The 22,488-nt window shown below is 45.5% G+C and overlaps 1 protein-coding gene across 5 annotated transcripts in view; it reads left to right on the plus strand.

Annotated features, from left to right (window-relative positions):
• Nucleotides 1-22,070, plus strand: part of LOC144159365 (peroxidase-like) — a 226,043-nt gene extending 203,973 nt beyond the window's left edge. For all 5 annotated transcript variants that reach the window (XM_077690796.1, XM_077690799.1, XM_077690795.1 and 2 more), the window contains 10 exons: nt 2,215-2,370; nt 8,133-8,234; nt 8,443-8,556; nt 11,662-11,794; nt 13,515-13,724; nt 14,983-15,111; nt 15,932-16,150; nt 17,200-17,369; nt 18,590-18,695; nt 21,706-22,070. In XM_077690796.1, the coding sequence (XP_077546922.1) occupies nt 2,215-2,370; nt 8,133-8,234; nt 8,443-8,556; nt 11,662-11,794; nt 13,515-13,724; nt 14,983-15,111; nt 15,932-16,150; nt 17,200-17,369; nt 18,590-18,695; nt 21,706-21,763 (1,397 nt within the window). In that variant the 3' untranslated portion in view covers nt 21,764-22,070. The remainder of the gene's footprint in view (nt 1-2,214; nt 2,371-8,132; nt 8,235-8,442; nt 8,557-11,661; nt 11,795-13,514; nt 13,725-14,982; nt 15,112-15,931; nt 16,151-17,199; nt 17,370-18,589; nt 18,696-21,705) is intronic.
• The last annotated feature ends 418 nt before the right edge of the window (nt 22,071-22,488 follow it).

Here is a 22,488-nt window from a genome sequence, read left to right on the forward strand (position 1 = left end):
TGTGGCAGCATACGATCAGGAAATATGAAAGAAGGTGAGGAAACAAATTATTGGCAACGATGAACCTTGGGAATATTTTATTGTGATTGGTATCAGCTGTTATGCATCTATTTGTGACCATCGTAAACTACGGAAGAGATTTTCTGGTCGTCTGCTACCTCACTTGGTTTCTTCCTACCGTGAATCCCCATCGTCCGTTTCGCTCTGCATACCCCGGGTGGCTCCGCCGTTCCAGGATCAGCTTGCATTGGCTCGCAGGTTCAAATAGGCCGCCATTTTCCCATAGGCGAAAATTGATTTTATTTATTTTCAGAATGAACAGGTAAGTACCGTCAATGTTTCCTGAGTCACACAAAATAGACCACAAAAGGCGACCTCCGTGTGAAGTTTGGACACGAACAGAGTGACGGGTCGCCCAGGAAAAATTTTTGAAGTGTTCCATTTATCGTCGTACCACCCTGTATATCTAAACAGTGAGAGAAAATGCTGCCCCAAGCTATGTTGTAAGGACAGCGGCTGAACAATGGACAATCACTGGAACACAGTTGGTTTCCACGTTTGTTTTGTGTTTTAAAGCTGGATCTGTTTAAAATAAGTACAGAAGTAGTAGTGGTAGCGAAACGCGTTATTTAGTAAGCCCAGGTACCAACCATCGCTTGCATTCTGGCTCCTTGTCACAATGGGAGCCAGAATGCCAGAATGTCACTCCTCCACAATGGAAAAGGGACCTAAACTGAAACGGTCAGATGTGACCGTAGGTGGGCACCACGATTGTTGTTTACCGTAAAGGGGCCATGCAGACAAATAGCAAGTTCGGTTTACCCGAAATATTTCGTGTTTTGTAGTGCACCCATGGCTTGTCCGGAAGCAAACGATGCTTGAATCGCTGAGAAATTAATTGAAGTTAAATGTTGGCTCTCCCGCCAAATCTTGTGTTTCCCTGACCTATGCCCTCACGTCTGCATTGACATCACAAGAGCAGGTCGTTAAGCTAAACCTAGTTGGCTGCGGAGCCTTGTTTACTGTCTGTCAACCTAGATGGCGCCACCATACAGCTGCGGGATATTTTCCGCCTTTGCTTTGATTTTGGCCGTACTTGTACCGGGCTTGCTTCTGTTAAGGTAGAAAATAATCGTTTCGTGAAACATGGGGTTCGCTCGACAAATATTGTCACGTAAGACACCGTCGCTTACCCCAATCGCCCAGTGTTGTCTGAGGGTGTGCAGCTAAAACACGCACAGTGGGCGCAGTACCAAGTGCGGTGCGCATCGGTACTTTTATGTTTACGTGAACTTCCGTAACTTCCACTGTTTACCCAACCATTCTTACTGCTATTAAAAGAATGTGCCCTAAATCCAATGAACGCAAATAGCTTATTCGGCAACTTATAAACCCTGCCTAATTTGCGCTTGCGTTTTCCGACCCCAACCAATCGCAGAGCTGGGCATATGACATCGTAGGTTCTGTTGCGGGAAATGAGCCAGTGGTTCGCAAAGCCATTCCTTTTTTTTTTTCCTAATTGTGTAGTTTATTTGAGCAAAGCTTACGTTAAAAGTGGTGTCAGTAGGACTCTTACGAGGCAATCTTTCGAATAAACCAAACTTATGTTTTGCCTGCATGGCCCTTTTAACGGGGACAGAAGGCAAAATACAAGTTTGGTTTATTAGACAGGTTGCTTTTCTCGTCAACAATGTTACCAATGTTATCACAAATTTCAAAAAAATAATCGAGATAATAAAGAAAACATATGAAGCAGTGGGTACTCCCCAGTCACATTGCGGCGACTTCTCTAAGACGTCACAGAATTGACATCAGCCCTCTATGACGTCACAGAATTCGCGGCTGGCGACTTAAGCCAAGCGCCCGAAACATGACTGGGCGAGTGCAGTGGAGCCTCTAGTTCGTTTTGATCATATCACTTGAATACTAACAAGCAGTTAATTCACTGATAAGCAGGTATTTAGTGCTAGCTCATATTACGTCACTGTGGCGCTAAATTTAAAATTTTGTTATACTTTTTTTTTTCAATTTAATCGGTTAAGAAAACGTCTTTTGTGGCTGGAATGGAGTTGAGTGAGTTACCAAACTGAGCAACGTTGTGTTTTGCCTTCATCGACCATTCAGTTCATGCTTTGCATTCCAATGGGTTTTGCGGCTAGGTGTGAGCAACGCCTTGTTGATGTCTGAAGCTATTTCCCTGCCCCCTCGTGACAGATCCGAACAACCCGATCGACTGCTGCTCGCCGTCCAGACGCAACATGTCCGAGTGCTTCTCCATCACCATTCCTTCCGGCGATCCCTTCTTCGCTGCCTTCGGACAGACGTGCATGAACATGCCCCGCTCGGCGCCCTGTACCCGCTGCAACCTGGGTAAGCCACACGACGCCTTTACCTTTTGTCTTGTGCGGCCAAGTCAGGGCGTGCAATTTTTAGGCAGTTGCTTTTCTGACAAGATTTCCCCAGTCCAAGCTCAGGGAGAACAACTCGGCAAAGGAAGAGCTAGAGCAGATAGAATAGAAGTGTTTATTTTGCATCGCAAGGGACATGATGCTGGAGGCCTACAGAAAAAGCGGAGGAAAACCAGCTTGACGGAGTCATAGGTCTCCCTGTTGGCAGGTGTACAGCGCATTAAAAACATGTGCAAGCAACTCTCATACTATTTTATACACTCATCTACACTACCGTTAGACAAACAATATAGCACTGGCGCGCAACAAACTGCGCGAACGTGATTTTGAGAAATAAAAAAATATGACGCAGGGTTTACAAAAGGGATTAAAACCAACTGGTATTGTATTGTAAAAACTATTGCAAACATACGAAAGACTCAGGTAAGAATGGATTTAATAGCGTTTGCGGACAAGTGATTGCTCAATTGTTATATTTACAGAATTCTAGTTGTGGGATTCCTAAAAAAAAAAAAACAAATGAAAGACTTTAAAAGGAAAAAAGAAAAATGCATTACATGTAAATGGGGCGTTTCGACTTAACCACCGAATGTTCTTTCTTAGCCGGAGATCTCTTATTTGACTGGTATTTTAATGGAGGCATTAAAGTCCATCTGGTCAGATAGTTTACTTAGGAGTGTAATTATTTGATATTATAACACTTGTTTTCCGTAATTGGTTCTAGTTCTGCGAGTATAACTATCTGAATGGCTTAAAGAATAGTACGCTGCGTCGGGTTCGTGTTTACGAGCTGTGTCGTTTTAATGGATAGTTAGCAGCAGTCTAAAGTAATAAATATAGTTTTCTCGATGATTTCTAGAATTTAATGAGGTTATTAAACGTTCGCGTTGCATCATCGTCAAAAGTTGTGACAAATTACAACAAATTGTCACTGTCACCCCTCCATGGATCATGTGACTGCTGATGATGATAGTTTGGTGGAAAGGGGGGATACCCGGCGGCTTCCCTGTAACGCACGAAGATAAACAAGTTCATAAAGAAGTTGGGGCTTCATTTGTGCAAAGACGGACTGTTTAGAGTTTCAAGGGAAGCAACTAATACCGGTTAGTTCCAGGGGTGTATAAACCATAAACCACCGGCTATTTCATATCCCGTACCAAACTTTTCTGCACCCACCAAAGTCATCCACCAATATACTGAGAAAAACGCGGCAACCTACACAGACATCACTTGCCTTTCACTTTCGCTGTATTTATATGTAAGGTTGAGTTTCCCCTATTTGCGGCGGCAGCTGATGCATTTTATTCTATCGAACACAGCAAAGTAACGGAAATGAAGAAAAAATAATCGGGGGGAGCTATGAGGCCACAGAAGAACTAGAAGAATATCTCAGACGCCATCTGCATAGGAGCAATGAATTCAGCCTAAACTAATAGTAAATCCAGTTATTCTTTCTTTTGCTGTGGCTTTTACCTTCAACAGCAACAAATAAAATACTTTTAGTGTTTGGTACCAACGCTTGAATGCTCAGTGCAGGGTGAGGTGGCATAAACATGGTATGTTGCACATGGTTACGGAATCAAAGCGGCACAGCTGGAAGGATAAACAAAATCTAGATACCCCCTCCCCCCCCCCCCCCCCCTGCAAAGCCAAAACTAGACGCCTGATCACAATAATTTCAACGACAATGACACATGTACGCCTATCGCCGGGTAAATATTTTGCTGCATGTAGTAGCTGCTCCAGGGAGAGAACGAACCCCCCATAAGGATTTCAAAAAACAGCATTGGAAAGCCTACAGTGCGTATCATCCCAGTTTCTCCCCCTCACAACGCTCTGTGATATCCACAGCAGAAATACCGCTTCCCCTTCTCGAAGGTATCACCTTGAATTGAACTCTGTTTCCAAGGTAACGCCACCGCTAGAACATACTTGCTAGAAGCAAATAAGGTTAGGTTTAGGACTTTAGCGGTTCTTTAAAGCTGATCTAGGTTTATCAGGAAAGTAAGCACGAAATACAGCCAGTTATTAGCTACTCAAGCACCGCCTCAGCTAAAACGAACCCTGACAATATGACGCTTTCGCGGAGACTACAGTACTATTAAATCCCTATTAAAGAACTTCCTCGGATGTGTCCTGACATGAATGGGAAATCATACTCGAACGCGAATGTTCGAAGACAGAAGAAAGGCTTAAACGAGCTAACGGTTAAGTGACTTCAAGTATATCAACACCAGTTTACTCTTAGTAAGTGTCACTTAATACCACTGTAAATTGTCCTTGAAACCGTTATTAAGGCTGGAAGTTTCATAAAGTCGGTTTCCTTGCGCTAACACTTCTCAAGCAACCCGCCTCTGGTGTTGCGTCTATCTAAATGTGGGAAATTACGGTCCCTCCAGCAGCCCTCCCGTCTGCGGATTTTAAAGCATTGCTTATTCGCCCTTGATGGGTTGCTTCACAGCACACAGAGTCTATGTAAGGCAGAGCATCCTTTACAGGCAAAGTAGTATTATTTTGGCATTCGGTGCAAGTATTAGAAAGCAATTGGATTTAATTAATGAATTTGCCAAACCCAATTTGCGCGCAGTATTTTGCAGCTTGGTCAACTAGGCTTTTTTTTTTTTTTTAAGCCAAGCTCTGTATGTCTAGATTTCGTGCATTTCAAATGTGCGCGACCGACCGTGCGGCAAATTCAACTTTATCGCGAATGCTCAGCATAAGTAACTCTTGGTTTGCTAGAACTTTCCCGAAAACGATTATGTAACAATTGGCCGCCAAGACTGCCCTGTCATTTCTCTAAGTTTCAATTATTTGTCATTATTAGTTAGCTCCCGATGATGTTGTAAATGTTACAAAATTTTTCCACCTGCTGTCAATGCGTGGGCATATACGGGATGAGCGTGGTTACAGAAAACGGCTGCAACTTCTGTGTTACCCAAACTTTACCACCAGCTAGTGTATCAAAATTGGGCGCTATAACAACTGCACCATTACGAGGAGTTTCATTTCTCTTGTCTGTTTAGTTAGTTCAGAATGTATGAGTTTGCGCATTTGTTCCAAATTCTGTGTCATCTTTGGGGCCTCTGCTAAACAGCTTCACTGGCTATACACCTCGGTAGATTGGAATGGCTTCAGATTTTTTGAGTCTGTTCTGTCCACCAAAGGCGAGTGAGCCGTTGGTGCTCGCGTGCGAGGGAACAGCTGGCGTCACCTATCCGCACGAGTGCAAAGGAAACGTGTCTGGGTCGCCGTGACAAATGCCAGATGGCCCCAGAGATGACGCTACTTTCCCGCGAGAATTCAACCTTTGATGACTCGCGCGCCCCGGCGCGAACGTTTGGAACGTTTTTAAGTGATGGCAAGCACTTTTTGCAAATAACGTTGCCAAATGCGTTCTCAAGGAAACATCAGGGCGTATTATCCGTTTTACCCGTATCGAAGGTTTGTGTATCTGCAAAGAAATGGTTACGGACTTATTTTTGCGTGTTTGGGAGCGCTAGCCCACGTGGTGGGGCGTTCCATTTACAAACAATCCAATTCCTAACTCTACGACATGCTCTGCCACCCACGTTGAGCATCGTGAGCTAAAATTCGCTTTAACTTCTTTTCTGTCTATTTTGTGGTTTGTTGCTGATGTGTAGACATGAAAAAAAACGAATATTTTTTTAAAGCTAGGCGGTTGTGTTTTAAAATTGCTTTCAACTATTTATGGGTTATTAATACGTTTTTTTTATAGTTTCTATTTCTTTTTAAACTTAATGTAGTGCTAGTCTGGTCTTGTTTTGTAACCTACTCTTATTTCCTTTCTGTATACACATTCGTTTTCTGCATTCACGTGTAACTAGCAAATATCGACATATTAAAGGAGTACTGACACCAAATTTTGATACCTAAAAAATGATATAATTGGCTTCAGTAGTAAGTACAGATGCCTCACAGAAATTTTTGCAGCGATCCGAGGCCGGAATCACATCTAAAATCGATTTTGATTGTCCAGGCCACGAGCTTCCGCAAATTGGCAGCACTAGCGCAATCGCTTTCGGCGTGACGAAACATTGGCCTGCGTGTCTGGCCGGTTCAGGGTGACGTCATATAGTTGTTTTCAGAACCGGAAACGATATCCTGCGCTGCTGTTGTCGGTGGTATTCGTTTGGGCAGGAGACGTGGGCGTAGCTGTGTGAGCAATGCTTGTAAACGTTGCGTGTTCGACGTCTTTGCTCTTCAGTTCGTTGCCGGCGCATGGTGTTCGGCACTGGTGCCGAAAACTGCGCGATGTCGACGGGCACCGCGGCGACGCGGCGGTGCGCGTCGCCGAGCTCGCCGAAGTTGTGCGATGGCAAGCTCGCGGTATGCGAAGTACTGCTCCTAGAAGCCTGTCCAAGCAAATCGACGACGACGCCAAGATGCATTATTTTCCACGCGACGACATGCAGCGCTAAACGTGGACTGAGTTCGTGCGCGCCGGCGGCCGCAAGAACTGTCGCCCAAGCCAGCGGGCTCGGGGTTGCACGGGTCACCTTGGGTGTTGGGAACTTAGTATCGTGGCGACTATTTGATCGCTGGTATCTGTACAACTGCGAATGAACATCCCTTACACAACTTTTCACCACACTATCATCCCCTTTTTCGCATATGGAGCTTTATTTTGGCAATAATCTCCGTTTCGGCGATCGGTGACCAAGACATCTGCCGCGGCCTGTTTTGGTTCTAACGCGCAAGTGGCGCCATCTTTCGGCCGCTCGCCGCACCGCTGTGCCGGCAGTGCTGGGTCGGAGCGCCGAACCTCCGCTTCCGGTCAGCGTAGGCTTACCATCGCGGCAAATATCTGAACGCCACTTTTAAATTCAGCGCTGATAACAACTCCTAGCACAATTTTCAACGCACTAACATCTACTTTCTCGCATGTGGAGCTTCTTTTTCGTGATCAGATTGATTAGAAGAGTGGTGGCAAGCTGTTGCTATCACGGTCTGCGCCGGTTCGAGCCGCAGTGATATTAAAAAACGGACGACGGCGAAGACATCGCCGGCCTAATCGCCTGGCCAAATAAAGTTGTTCTGTCTGTCGGGTGGCAGTGACTCATCCGAGTCTGACGATTCAGACGACATGTCGACTGCGCGGGCGAGTCGCGGACCATGTGCAATCGTAGCAGACGATGCGGCGAACGCATGGAGGAAAGAAAAACGTCCCTGACGTCACGGGTGAGACCGTGACGTAAGGCTGGCCCGCTTGCAGGCTGGCCTTCGAACGGCCATTTTCCCGCGCGGCGACCAAATTTGAAATTGGTTGCAATAAACGTGCTATAATTAATTCTGTGTTGGCGGCTGACGGCTTTCGGTTCGATTTTCGTAATTACTGGGCCAATAGGTATTCTTTACAGCATAAAAACTGAAAGCGAGAAATTTCGTGTCAGTACTCCTTTAATGCACCACCGTGGTTGCTCAGGGAAACTAAATTGGATTGCACATAGACACTTGTGACTTCATACTCTGGCCATTTTTCCGGGGTATCACAGAGCTGCACGAAGATATGAGTGCACCACGCTTCGCTCTGTTTAACTAACATTTCGTGCCTCTATCAAATGTACGCGAAATCATGCATTGGCCTGCTGAACGAGCCTCGTAGTTTTAGTTTTAAGGCCAACCTGGGAACGAGGGTACAATCAAGACTAGCAGGTTGAGTTGAAGAGTCGTAATTGTTCTTTGTTTTTTGTTGTTGTTTTTTAGGATACCGCGAGCAGCAGGACGTTTTGACGTCGTTCCTCGACGGCTCCCAGATTTACGGCAGCAGCCTCAACGACACTCGTCGACTTCGCCTTCTTCAAGGAGGTTAGTAGGCTTCCCCGCTGAAGAATATTTATACACACAAAAAAACATGGCCGCGGTCGTAATCGTCAAATCTTTGCAACACGACAATTCTACTGTTTCATGCGTTCATGTGAAACACATCAGCGTATTTCTGCCAACAGTTCACCGACCGACACGAAGAGTTTTGTCTCCCAAGAATGTAACTCAAGTTTCGCGCCTTTTTTTGCAGGCCTCCTGAAATACCAGCAGACAAGTGCCGCCGGGGAACTTCTCCCTAGAAGCTTTTACCCTACTAGGGACAGGTGCAGCAATCCAAGCAAGAACCAGTATTGCTTCAGGGCCGGTAAGTATCAACTAACCATAGCTTGAGTCATCATCATCATCATCATCATCATCAGCCTATCTACGCCTACTGCAGGGCAAAGGTCTCTCCCATAAATCTCCAAATTTTCCCGGTCCTGTGCCAACCGTGACCAATTTATCTCCGCAAACTTCTTGATATCATCTGCCCATCTAACTTTCGGCCGCCTCCTGCCAGGCTTGCCTTCTCTAGGGATCCACTCTGCTACCCTTAATGACCAACGCTTATCTTGCCTTCGCATTACATGTCCTGCCCACACCCATTGCTTCTTCTTAGTTTCTACTAATATGTCCTTCACACGCGTTTGTTCCCGGGCCCACAATGCTGCCTTGTTGTCCCTTAATGATACACAGCTTGAGTACTGTCTTGCTGATCAGCGAGTGCCGAGCGGCGCGGTCATTGAGGAAATAAAATGTTAAAATTTCTTTTTCACGCCAGGAAACTACACCTGGGCAATCAGGCGCGTCACGGTGCAAAGCCACAAAAAGAATTAAACAACTTGTGTATATTTAACGTGCCGCAAAATGCCTTACGTACAGCCAGACTTTTTTTTTTACTGGTTTCTGTCAGAAAACCGGCTTCTCAGGAAATCGTAATAGCGCACATTAAGACAGGGACAAAGCTAACGAGGAGACGAAACACGCGCTAGAATTGCAACTCAGTTTGTGCCAAAGAAATACATAAAACACATATATGTACATGATACGTGGAAAGGGTAACCATAAAAGCGCAACGAAAACAAACAAAACAATATCGCAAACGTCGCACTTGCTCCTATCACAAGCTATGCTACAGCGCCGGCCCGTATCACGTGGCATAAGTTGAACCTACACCTCTGTACAGAATTCACCCATCTCCCATGCGCAACCAACTCCCCTCTCCCAAAAATTGATTTCCTTTGCGGACAGCGCCGTGCTTCCCTGTTTCTGTGGCATAAACCGAGTTGAAGTTCTAGCGTGTGTTTCGTCTCTTCTTTAACTTGGTCCCTGTCTTAATGTTCGCTAGTACGATGTATTTCCTAGTTTGTAACCAACTCGCCCAACTTAGCGCTTTAGTTATCAGGAAGTCGAACACGAGACGTCGGGCTTATAAGGCTCTAGCACGGAGACACCCTATTTCAGTCTTTTGAAGAAGTCTGTAATAGTCTATTTTTACCGAGACCAGTTGAGCTAGTCGGCTGCCTGCCTACTTCATAATTTCATTAATGTCGTTCTTTCTTTATTGTGTAACTAACCAATTTTTGAAATGCCGCGAATTTTTTTTTTTCGTTTAATAATTCGAAAGATTGTACTTTCGAATTAAAAAAAACTCGAGGCAGTTCAAGAGCTGGTTATTTCTAATCACTAGCCTATTAAAGACGAACTCTCCAAACCATATTCACAGTCATCCCAATGTCACTAGAAGTAGGAGCACAGTTAGCCCTTACGGGTGACTTGGCTGTTGTAACGAAGACAGGGAACGATTCAGAGATGGTGGCTCGGGGTCGCTGCGCTCTGTTGCTCAGCGCAGCGTGTTCGGATTATTAGATGCAGAGCATCTGATTCACTCGCCTTGTCCCTCCGGCGTCGTCGTCGTTGTTGTCGGCGTTGTCCACCCCTCTGCCATTCTCCTCGCCGCGCGAGCTGCGCTCTCCGCCGCTCTCCGCCGCTCACCCCGTCTCCTCTCCGATAACGAACACTCTCTTGCGAGGGGCATTGGATTTGATTTGATTTGATTTGATTTGATTTGATTTGATTGGATTGGATTGGATTGGATTGGATTGGATTGGCTTGGCTTGGCTTGGCTTGGCTTGGCTTGGATTCGGTTGGATTGGATTTGGATTGGATTGGATTAAAGTGGATTGTGTTGGATTGTGTTGCGTCATAGCCGCGGCACGTTGCGTCATAGCCGCGGCAGACGCGCTGGGGCCGGCGCATGTGCAGTACTCTCTCTTCCGCGGTTTCCTCTCCTTCGGGCGCGCTGCGCATATAACCGGTGTGCCGTTCTCCGGCGAAGCAACATCCACGCTTGGCTCAAACACCTAGAGTCCACGCCGCTTTACAAGTACGCCAACGTCGTCATCGACTGGGACCAGCTTACGCAGTCCTCTCAACGTTATGCGCGCTATAAAACGCGTTCCCTTCGCCGCTCCGCCTATGCGTCGCATCTACACAGGGGTTCCCGCGAGGGGAGGTGGGAGTTTTTTTTCTCGCAGTGACGGCCCTATTTCTTCTCCAACCGGAATGAACAAACAAATACAGTAAAAGCTCGTTAATTTGAACTCGGTTAATTCGAACTTACGGTCAATTCGAACTGACGTCGTGGCCGCGGCATTGCCCTGTATATTTCAATTGGGGAAAACTCCACATAATTCGAACTCGGCGGTATCCGGAACGGTTAATTCGAACTCGGACCCCTTGATTTCCATCGCTCCTTGCAGAAGACGTCGGCCCAGAGGGGTTACAATGTATTGCAACTCCAAAACAAACCAAATTTGCTAGAGATACAACACAACGAAACAGAAAAACAACAGAGTAGCGCGCTCGCTACGCTGCAGCGATAGCTTATTTCGCTCCAACGGCGCATGCCTTTGAAGGTTTCATTAGTGCCCCGGTCGCTGATCTGGGCCTGCCATCACGTGGCGGACGCGATGCGATGCGATGAGGTTTTTAGGGGGGGAAGGGGGGGGGGGGAAGAGGGGAGAAAAGGGCCGAAACTGTCTGGCGGTGGGTGCCGACACCCCACGCCAGGCAGTTAAGGGCGCTACAAACGTGTAGTAGCACCTAATTGGCGATAACGAGTCCAGAGGCGCCTTCGTTGTGTTCTGCCCGCGCAGCGTGGCGCAATGTACCTTTATTCTAGCGCCCGCCCGCTAATTCGAACAATTTTATGGTCCCTTTGGAGGTCTAATTAACGAGCTTTTACTGTATCTCTATTTGAATCGTAACAAAGCACTCCATGGCGTTCAAATCCTTCCGTAGCCCTACCCTCTGCGCGAATAAAACATTTTTTTCTGCTTCATTAAGTGCTGCCTATTACCTTTTTACAGCCGTCTCATATTAATACCCTCCATTACCTTCTCAATTAAGTGCCGCCTCCTGCCCTCAGGTGACGAACGCGTAAACGAGCACCCCGGACTCACTTCGGTGCACACAGTGTGGCTCAGGCAGCACAACTTGCTTGCCGACTTCCTCGGACAGACCCTCAACTTGAACGACGAGACGCTGTTCCAGGTTGTCAAGTGAGTACTCTGAAAGCGTATTGCTGGTTCAGCGTCGAGCGGACACGTCGGACGCGTTAGCGGTAGCTTTCAAGGCGAAAGTATAGTATTAAACAGCTAGGGGTGGTATAATGAGTGGTGTACGTCACGAAAACGACTGTTTCGAATCCGCTCAAGGAAGCTATGTCATTTCAGGTCGAATAAAGCAGTGGAAATAGTTACTATACGACTCATTTTGGATTTGAGACGCCTGGCAGTTTGGCGTTTTCGACGACACATCTGATCTCCATCCAGCTGTCTATGACACGGCAACAGACGGGTGGTTTTGAAACAAATACCGCTAACGCGTAGAAAGAAGAGTGCTTGTTGGGGTGCGAGTAATGCAAAACTAAAAGGTACTGGAAACAGGTTTTTTTTTTGTCCTGAGAAAATGCCGCTAGTTTTAAAACAATACCTTTATCTTGAAAGGAAATGTTGGGGTGCCTGTGTAAGCTGATGCGTACCATCCGGAAAATGTTTCAGCTGAACGCAGGGTCAGGGAACCAATATATATATGTGCAGTCTTTGTCATAATTTTCAGGGTCATACCGAAGGTTTTTGGGTCGCAGATAACTCAAAGCGAAAGGTTAACGTTTAACGAAAGCTTAAGCTTTAAAGTTCGATCAATTATTTTATTAAAGTTTGAAAGGAACTGGTTCTCTCCAACTTTACGAAATAAATCGATTCGGCATCGCTGGGGAGGTAATCTTGTACTTTGAATTTTTTGTGGCCTATGCACATTTGGCATGGCCTAGAAATTTTGGCGAAGACTGTACATCGCCTAAGAACTTGACCGTTCATGCTTGTCACCCCGCGCTGTGTGTCCTCACACCAGACGTTTTCGCAAAGTGATATTGTACAAAGTGCACAAAGCCACCGTTTTTTTTTCTCTACGTTATCGCGTAAAGTCCCTACAAAACCTGTGAAAGTCATACATGGAATAATTTCAGCATGGCGAAACAATATTATGTATACTTCTTGATGTTCTATCTGGAGTTACAGGCGTAACTCTCTGACTAACGCCAAAATAACTACGTCGCCAATAGTACTGCTGCGTTGGGTTTAGATACAGCGTCGTGTTAGTTCGATGTCATCCAATAAAATGAACGCGAAAAATAAATATCGCAGCAGTTTTTTATCATGAATGCACTTAAAGACACTCTGCAACACTTCCGATAAAGGCTTCCACTCTTTCCTTCACATCTGGAAGCACTGCGAAACTATAATTATCGCCAGCGCGCAGCGACACTGCTTGATTTGCTCGGGGCAACAGATCCGCCTTCCATTTCAACTTTGCTTTTGTGGCTTCATTTTTAAAAGTGTCTGTCGAATTAGTGTATCGCTAAAACCTGAAGAAAGCCGGCCAATAGCCGCTAAACGGCTGTAATGACGTCATTAGAGCGCTCAGAGAACGCCAAGACCAGGAAAGAGAGAAACTTTTCTTGAGCAAGTTTCTTGGTTTTCTGATGGGCACAAAGCATTAATTTTTGGCTGAGGTACTTTCTGACCTTCTATTTCAAGTACTGAATGTGTATGTTGACCACGTTCTAAAAACATTTATAATGGAGGAAAAAAAAGTTAAGAAACGTGTTGCAAAGTTTCTTGAATGTAAATCGAGGCCAAACAAACATGTTTGGTGTTATTTATGTTGGACAGTCGGGTTTGCTAAGTGTCTCAAGAGTGCATCCTACGTTGTGCGCAGGCGCATTGTGGAATCGCAGTTCCAGCACATTGTCTACAAGGAGTGGCTGCCCGTGGTCATCGGGCCTGCGGCGATGACCACCTACCAGCTCAACCCCTTGACGTCTGGGTTCACGACCTACGACCCCAACGTGGATGCCACCATGCTCAACGAGTTTGCGGCGGCCGCCTTTCGCCTGGGCCATACGCTCATCAACGGAAGCTTCCTGCTGTGAGACCATCGATATTAACATTTGTAAAACTTTTTAAACTTGCGTTCTGGCCGTGCCGAACGTTAACACAAAACTCTGTTCGGCGAGATGGAGAGGGGGGAATAGCTAGGCCACGAATTGTGAGAGAAAGTGACGAGGAGGCAAGGAGCCCACCAGCAGGTGTTGGGAGTGCGTACTTCAAGAAAAAAAAAAAAAAGCTTCCCGCGGTCGGAATCGAACCTGGCCCCTCGCGCTAAGAAAGTGACGTCTATTCGAGCGTGCTATCATCGCATTCAGGGCGCACCGCACCGCCTGTCGGTTCGCAACGCGGGCGTTTGCTTTGGGATTTCGCTGAGTTGAAGTGGACTTTGGCTGTTTGAATTTTGGAATTTAGGGGGTTGGATTGTGGACTTTGACTTTACTTAGTTCGCATGGAGAAAGCTTCGCTTTTTTGCCCACCTTCCTCTTAAGAAAGGGGCAGACATAGGAAAAGTCGAGTTAAAGCCAGTGAAGACCACTCGCTCCGTTGTTTCCACAGTCGTGGCAGCTCAATGGCGAAGGGGGCCTAATTTTTTTTTTCTCTTGTTTAGGCTAGCATTACTGCATTGTTACAGTGCTTGAACTTAAAGCTGTGTCCCCATTGCTATAGGTGGTATTCGGGGAAAAGTTGAGCTGTCAATTTCTTCGCTTGGCAACACTGGAAACGGCCACAGACATGGCCGATGCGCCACGGACATGGCGCGGCTTGGGCCACTGCGCCCGCACGCCGAAGAAAACAAAAAAACGCCGGCGTGCGTCGTCTGCTCTGTTTCAACCCGATTCTCAACGGTGGTGTCAACAGGGCTGTTCTTAATCGCACTCACATTTGACTCGAAGCAATACTTTGCGTTCGGTGCGGTAGATTTTGTTAACGTGCAACACAGTCATGTGCTTAGCACGGACAAGTACCGCCATCCCGCGGAGCCCGACGTAACGAGTGAAGGTTCACTCACACGGTTGCCTGCTTGCGCACCTTGCCAGTAAGTACAAGCAATACTCAGGCACAACTTAGAAGCGACGATGGAAGTTGTCCTTGCACCTCATCACCGCAGCCGGCCGTTTGTGTTTTGGGTCTTTGAAACTTTGATGATCGATTGGACGCACTTACAGCAAAGGTCGGGCGCGCTTCTAGAGAATGTTTTGACGCACTTTCGATGCATTTTTGATGTGAGAGAGCTTGCGCGCTCTCTCAGCTTCCTTGAGGAAGGGATGGTAAAGTTTTTGTTGTTTTGATTGCAGAGACACGGTGAACGGCCAATTCACGTTCGAGCTCAAGGAAAACTACTTCTTCCCGTTTAACTTCTACAATGGTGATTTGGACGATGTTCTCTTGGGACTCATCAAGCAGCGAGCTCAGACGTTCGACAAGTAAGAAAACTTGATTTGAACACCAAATGTTTGTCCCTGGGCACAGCGGAACTATTATAAGTTAGCCCGGTATACCAGGCTAAGGATGTTAAAGAATAAACTTTGAAAAAAAAAAAAACCACCAATATTCCGCAAAGCTTTTCCCATCGACCAAAGATTAAGCCCTGGAAACGTAATATGTTCTGGAAACCTAAGATTATCATTAATTATGGTGGCGTCCCCAATCTCGCACTATATTTTAAGATTTAATTACTTAGAAATTATCTAAAACGATGTAGTTAACTTTTTAACGAGTCGGTGCAGTTGAAAATTTTCATGTAGACACTTACGAAGCGTCGAAAAAGACAGTTGAAGGGGCGCATCATTAATGGCTCGTGCGTCTCACAAAGGTCCGTGCAATCTAGCGCCTTAATTTAAATGATTAAAAAGAACATACCAACTAAAGAAAAAATATAAAAATTTTAAAGAAAAAATACGTGTTCATTTATTTCCATTAAAGGAACGGCTTGTTGGAACGGCGATGCACCATAAAAATGCAAAAGTCCTAGTAGACGATTCTTAAACTTTCTGTACAACTTTTCCGAACCATCAAATTTCAAAAATGTCCCCATTGTATTGACTGCTACCTGTTCTGCTCAAAAACTTTCAATTGATACTCGACTACATACCTAGAAGGGCGCCACATGCATAGACAATACGCTACTCGATAAACGATGCGCTCGAAAGATTTCAAGAGGCCTTCAAAACGGCCGTGTAGCGTATGGCTGAAGTTTTTTGTCGGACGCGATGTCGAGCTTGAACTTGTCCCTCCCTTTGACAGATTTGTGACGACTGGCGTGTCGAATCACCTGTACCGCCTTCGCAATGAGTCCTTCGGTCTCGACTTGATCACCCTCAACATCCAAAGAGCACGCGAGCACGGCATACGACCTTACGTCGATTACCTCAAGTTCTGCACCAATGACGACATCACGTCGTTCGATGGCCTCAAGAAGTACATCGATGGCAGCGTCGTGGATCTTTACAAGACAATCTACGCGTAAGAATTCCCTCTCTGGCCAATTTCATTTTGCCATACTGTACTCCAAAAGATGCCACTACCTTTCGATGGTAAAGTTAAGAGACCGTCAGCATGAAAACTTCCATCGCTGTCTGTGTCCTCTTTAACTCGTATTATGAGCGTTAAGTATTCTGAGTAATGGAATATATTTAAAATATTACGAAATATGAAAATTTACAGCTTATATAATGTGATGTATATATGATATATTTATACTTCTGTGTGTGTGTGTGTGTACTTACGGGTGACAAGGTGCCAGAAAACAAAAAATATATTTAGGTATAAATCCCCAATTTTAAAAGGTTACATTTGCCTAATTTATATAAGTAGGCCAGGGAATCTTAATAACATTACGCTTGGTTCTTGGCGCTTTAAAAAGCGAAGTGCGATAACTTTGTCTAGCAAGCGCAATTGAAAGCTGGAATGAATTGCTCCAACACAAAAAAAGCCCATATCAGCAGCCAGCTGCCTTGTGGTTTAATAATTTTAATGTATGCTGACTTATCGTTAAAATAATACTCCCGGAATTCCCAACAATCAAAACATGTGGCGTTTTAACTTTGCGACAGGCTGTGTACACGTTTTCTGTGGTAACCCGCAGTAGCTGTGCGGATACCTTAAATTCATATGATTCAGAGCAGAATTTAGTCCTCTTTGTGTGTAGTGTTATGTTTTTATGTTTTGAAGCGCTGATACATTTTGAGATTTCCCACTACCTTTTAAAATAAAACTCCTTGCCTCCTGCTCAGCATTTCGTGGCCCCCACTTGTGGTATTTTGTCTACTAACGTTTCCTTCCACCCAAATTATCATCGTCGTCGTCATGATATTTAAGCCCACTGCAGAACCAAGGCCTATCCTGTCGAACGTAAACCTTTCCTATCCTGCAGTATCCCGCTCCATTCCTCTTCTTTCCAAGTCGGTTCAACGTTGCCGTTGGCTTAAACAAGTTTTCGTGTCGTTGAAATAGATGACAAGGTAGAGCTTAATCTCAAAATAATGTTTCGCGTTTTCTTCCCGCTTCTGCAGTAACGTGAAGGACATCGACCTCTTCTCAGCCGGCATCTCGGAAATCCACGTGCCCGGTGGCATCGTGGGTCCCACCTTCGCCTGCATTCTCGGCAACCTGTTCAGGAGGACCAAGTTTGGAGATCGCTTCTACTACGAGCACGGAAACCAGGCGGGCTCGTTCACCTCCGGTAAGCTGAAACAGGCCTAATCGAGCCTTAAACGAGGCCGAGTTACACCTGTGCTTTGATGCGCGCTAGAGAAGAGGGGTGCGGATTAATTTTGGCAAGCCGGGGTTCTTACTAGCGCACCCGGAAACACGTTTTACGACGGGGGGATAGCTGAACTGAGGGATTCTTCGAGTTTTGGTTAACTTAAGCAAAAAACCCCAAGCATGCTTCACTGCGTGCTCGCACGTCACGCGGTGAAGCTCCCCCATGGTGTTGATGTAGTGGAAGCTTCATTTGTGATCGATCCAAAATAATCATAAAAAAACTGCGGTTGATCCGATAAGATGCACGGATTGCAATGTTACAGCGTAGGGGTCGTGATATATAGAAATAAAGCCCATGTTACGGGCATAGTTTTACAAACAAGCGTATCAGCGCATTTATAGCAAGGACAGCAGATGGTTTATGTATAAATATAAGCTGTAAGAAAGGGAAAAGGGCCTAGCTAACCAATAAAAGTGGCCCGATTGGGGTAATACGGGAAGACCGTGTGAACCCCCCTTCTGCTAAAACACAACATGAGCGTAATTTTAACAATTTAGTAGGTAAAATGAAGACGCTACATCAACGCATTGCGAAGTAAAATGACAACGCAGTATCAACGGCTTATCCCACAGAGCTGACCCTGACAATTGGCATCACGTTGCCATTGTAACATGCCAATTTTGATTCACTTATTTACTGATTGATCGGCGGATTCTAAAGACACATGCGTTACGGTCAAGAATGGAAGGCTGCAAGGAGCCGCAGAACACTTAAACAATGAATGGCTGAGAGGGTCGAAATTTTACATGTTGACGTCGTTGATTGAAAACAGCCAGCGGCGGGCTTCTATCGAGGTTGTCCGGGGGAAAAATCATTAAGTAAGTGATCCGTTTTATTATCGTGGAATAATATTGCAATAAATCAATAGATTGGCCCAGAAAGTGTGAAGGCGCATTTGTACGACCACAGAGGAACAAAATCCAAAATTCAACTGTGCGGCACGCAGTTAATTTTTTTTGTTTTGGTGCTTGTGTGTATAGGTGTTCTTCTCACTTTTTGTACTCTTTGAATACGCCTTCCATGCCCCTAACAAAGAACCCATCATAAAGAAAGGACATGCGTATTTGTTTTGCATTATCGAACATAACCCAATTTATGCCCTAATTTCTGTCGTTGTTTGTGCTTTTTGTGCGCAGCCCAACTGACTGAAATTCGAAAGACGACATTCGCCAGAATCTTGTGCGACAACAGTGACTCCATAACGTCCCTGCCAAAGAACGTTTTCATCCCCGTCGGTTCAGGGTGAGCCCAACCTAACGCCTCTGGTCGTTTTCTTACAATCGAAGTGTAGAAATGAGACGAAGCCCTATCTGCTGCGATATCTTCTGGTGCGGTACACAAGTTAGGCACCTCGGTTTGCATGGCTACTCCGTCATGTTAATACAGTTCGTTGACGCAGACGTACACCCGATAGGAAGCGATATCTTGCCGCTTTAGGCTGTCGAAAAAAGGGGCAAAAGCCTTTACTTCTTGCACTATGGTTAGTCCCATTATGTGCCTAAGTACAGTCTTCGTGAAAATTTTCTAGGTCGTGCCAAAAGTGGTTGTTCCAGAAAAATTTTAAAATTCCAGGTCACCTCTTAGTTTAATCTCAGACGTTTTAAGTCCGGGAAGCTCTCAAAAGCCCCTATCTTGCTTAATATCTTCAAATGGCTCAATCACGTTTGAGCGTTAAGGTTTTGCTGTGAAGAATACATTTCGGCCCAGAAACTCCTGGCATGGACTAGAATATTTTGACAGAGACTGTGCGTCATGGCGCCCCTTCGCACTCATAATCTTCATCATTAGCCACACCCGATAGAGTGAGCAGCAGAAATGTGCAGAATCATGAACCTCCGGAACCGGCAGTGATGTTTATTACTGAGCAGTGAGTGGACCGCGCGTCACGAGACAGGTAGTAGTGGGTGAGTAGAAAACAGAGTGCGCAGTATGAGCACTTTTGTTCCTCTGCGGGAGAGGTATCTTAATCCCCCTCCCCGAAAGGAGGGATATTAGATGGAACAATGTGTGCCTCCCCGTCTCTACAAGGGTAAAAAACAAATTACGGCGAGAGACTTACCTACGAATACATCCGTCGCATGTAGCCATACTCGTCACTACCGATTCCTTCAAAAGCGCAATTTGCGACCAAGTTTTCTGTATAGGATATTATGTACGTTAAAACATTAAAACATTCTGTTAAAACATTGCTGTTAAAACATTCTCTCCGTACGGCCTAAAGTATGCAATGCAAATCTTACGGACTAGTCGTCCTTACCTTTTTGTCTACAGGATAATATGTACGTCTGTGCTGCTAAAAATTTAGCATCCCTTCCTAAAGAAACCTGAAAGAACCGCTCAAACTAAAAGAGCGTCGAAACTTCGCTGAAAGTGCGTTCAACAAATCGTCAAGCCTTCAAAGATCCAAATCGCAAACTAAGAACGCACCCACGCGACCATTTTTCCTGCGTTAAGTAACCGTATCTACGAACGACCTAAATGTACACCAATGCGTGCTTTATGAGGTAAAGGTATACTATTGTGCTCTTCCGTCGTGGTCGATGCGAGTATTTTCTTATATTGAACCGTTTGTTTTCCACGATATGCAAGTAGCCGTTTTGGAACAAATGGAGGCCCGGTTTTATGCCCACGCCGTGGGTCGAGATATCTTATCTGGGATTTTTGGTCGACGAACCGGTCTACCGGGAAACGCATTAGTTTTTTTGACAGGACTCCATCGGACCCACTAAGAAACATTTAGCTTTAAAAAAATCGCTCTTTTCGTTCTGGCGTATGCATCGCTATTCTCAAGGGCTGGTCGTCCGTCTCCACGCGTATACCCCTGCAGTCGGTGTTGTGCCACAGCAATGGTCACCAGCACCTCCTTAGGTTGAAACGAAATTTCTGCAGTTGGCCCGTGATTTATGAGTTATAGCGCAAAGTTGGCTTAAACGTTAGCTGCAAGGAGCCACTGCCATTTACTGTGTCCTGCGAAAACCCCATATTAGGAGTGCCGGTAGAATTTTCGCATCTCCGTAGAATGCCCAGGGAGGTTGGTGTGAACAGGATAAGGATAGAAACGGTTAAACTTGTCCTTCTCGTTTAATTACTGGGGCAAAAAGCGCTTGTTTATTCCATATTCCACTTGGGTATTGCACACAGAGGCGGATTAATGTTTTCAGCAGTGCCTTGTGGGTTGTGGTTGAAGCCGGATCGCTTTCGACTTCACGAGGTGATTCCGAGGAAAGCTTATATGGCGAAGGTTCTGTGTAGTGTTCATGTCTACGAAGAACAGCTCCGGAGGCGTCCCGCGTTTTTTTAAGCGCGAGGGGTTTGGTAAAGAACAGCGCAGCGTGTGTGTGCTGTGAGCGAGCGACCACCAAATTTCCACACCATTCAAGGCATAATTTGGACCTCGAACTTATACGTCCCGTTATTGTGATATGAATCTTGAGAGATTGGTTGATCAAAACATGTTTTAGATCCAAACCTTATGCGTCTCGCTGCTAGGATATGCATAATTAGTGTATTAGTTATCAGCAGGTACAATATTCAATATCAATAGAGTTCAAATAAAAGTGCGGGCGCCAATGTACGTGCTTCTCTTAGGCATGACCGCCACTAACTCTCTACAAAATAAAATTTACTCATACCTTTCGTTTAGACCCTGTTTTACATCAATGTCGCATGTTAAAAAGCTTTGCTGCATTCACAGGCGGTAATGGCTAGGGATTTTTAGGGGGCGAAGCGCCTTAGTGGCTGGGGCTGTTGGCGTCTCCTGTTGTCCTCGTCACAGTCGCCGTCGTAGTAATCGTCGTCTCTTGTAACCACGGTAATAAAACACCAGGAAACTCGTTACGCGCTGGCGCTACAACGCAACGCGTGCTGAGAAAACACCGGAACACTCGTTTACGCCTCTCGCTGGAGCGCTTCGTGCTTCAAAGACAAGAGACTTTTGCAGTCAAGCTGTATACCTCTACCCCCAATGGTTTCATCTCTATTGGCAAAAATGCCAAGGCGCCAAGAATAAACTTATACACAACGTGCATCGCACCTCCCCACGTTTCACGTTAGGGGAGACGGCCCGGGATTTCTCCTATGCTGCTAGCAGGCGTAAAAAATATAAAACGCTTTCAAAAATCCCGCCGTCAGGCGTTTGCTGATACCTTACTCTTGAAATGCTTATTTTTTTAACAGTCTGAGCATGCCTTAAACATTTTTCATGTAACATTTATTAACTCTACTAACTCATTCTTCCATTTTTTTCTTTCAGAAATACGGTCTCCAACTGTGTGAGCATTCCACAAACGGACCTCTCTAAATGGTTCTGAAGCTGTTTTAGATGCAACTGACCCCACCTGGAAGACTAATACGCCTAATGAACAAATTAACTAGCTTCCAATGCTCCTCAAATGAGTGCTATGGCATGGTTGTCAGAAGGTTAAAGGCTGTTATAAATGTCAACTATTGACTACTTCCCTTTCTCACCGTAAGAACCGATCATTCCTAATTGTCTCAGTTCACAGAATATACGTATAACTACATGTAAGCGCGGCCAAAAGATGTGTCCGTGTTTTTTTATCACGCATGTTCGTTTTGGAATAAATTACAATCACAAATGAACGGAACAACCAAAGACGTTTGCACCGCTTACGTTGTCTTTCTTTATTATGCTTAACTGCTTCCACTTATCCTCAGCGTTTGACATTAACTGCCACTAACGCTTGTCGGTCCCTCGCTATGGTTTATGTAATAATTAGCTTATTTTAAGTTTTGGAAGTACTGGCGACTACTGCTGCATTGCGTGCGCGCATTTTACACCTTGAATATCGCTGTATGTCGCGCCAGCCAGATCCAACAGGACCTGCTGGCAACGAATGTTGGAGGTTCAAGCTCTCTTGAATAGATGGCGTGACCTTACCGCAACGGTAAGAGAAATGCTGAAGGGTGCCTTCGCCACAAAGCCGTCCGGCAATGCAACGTAACGAGCTTGACAGAAACGTCATTTCGCACTTTTTACCTATTGAAAATTTGGCGATAAGACCATTACAAAATA

Source organism: Haemaphysalis longicornis, unplaced genomic scaffold, assembly GCF_048455015.1.
Source record: "Haemaphysalis longicornis isolate Haplotype H1 unplaced genomic scaffold, Haemaphysalis longicornis Haplotype H1 scaffold_10, whole genome shotgun sequence".
Classification (NCBI taxonomy): domain Eukaryota; kingdom Metazoa; phylum Arthropoda; class Arachnida; order Ixodida; family Ixodidae; genus Haemaphysalis; species Haemaphysalis longicornis.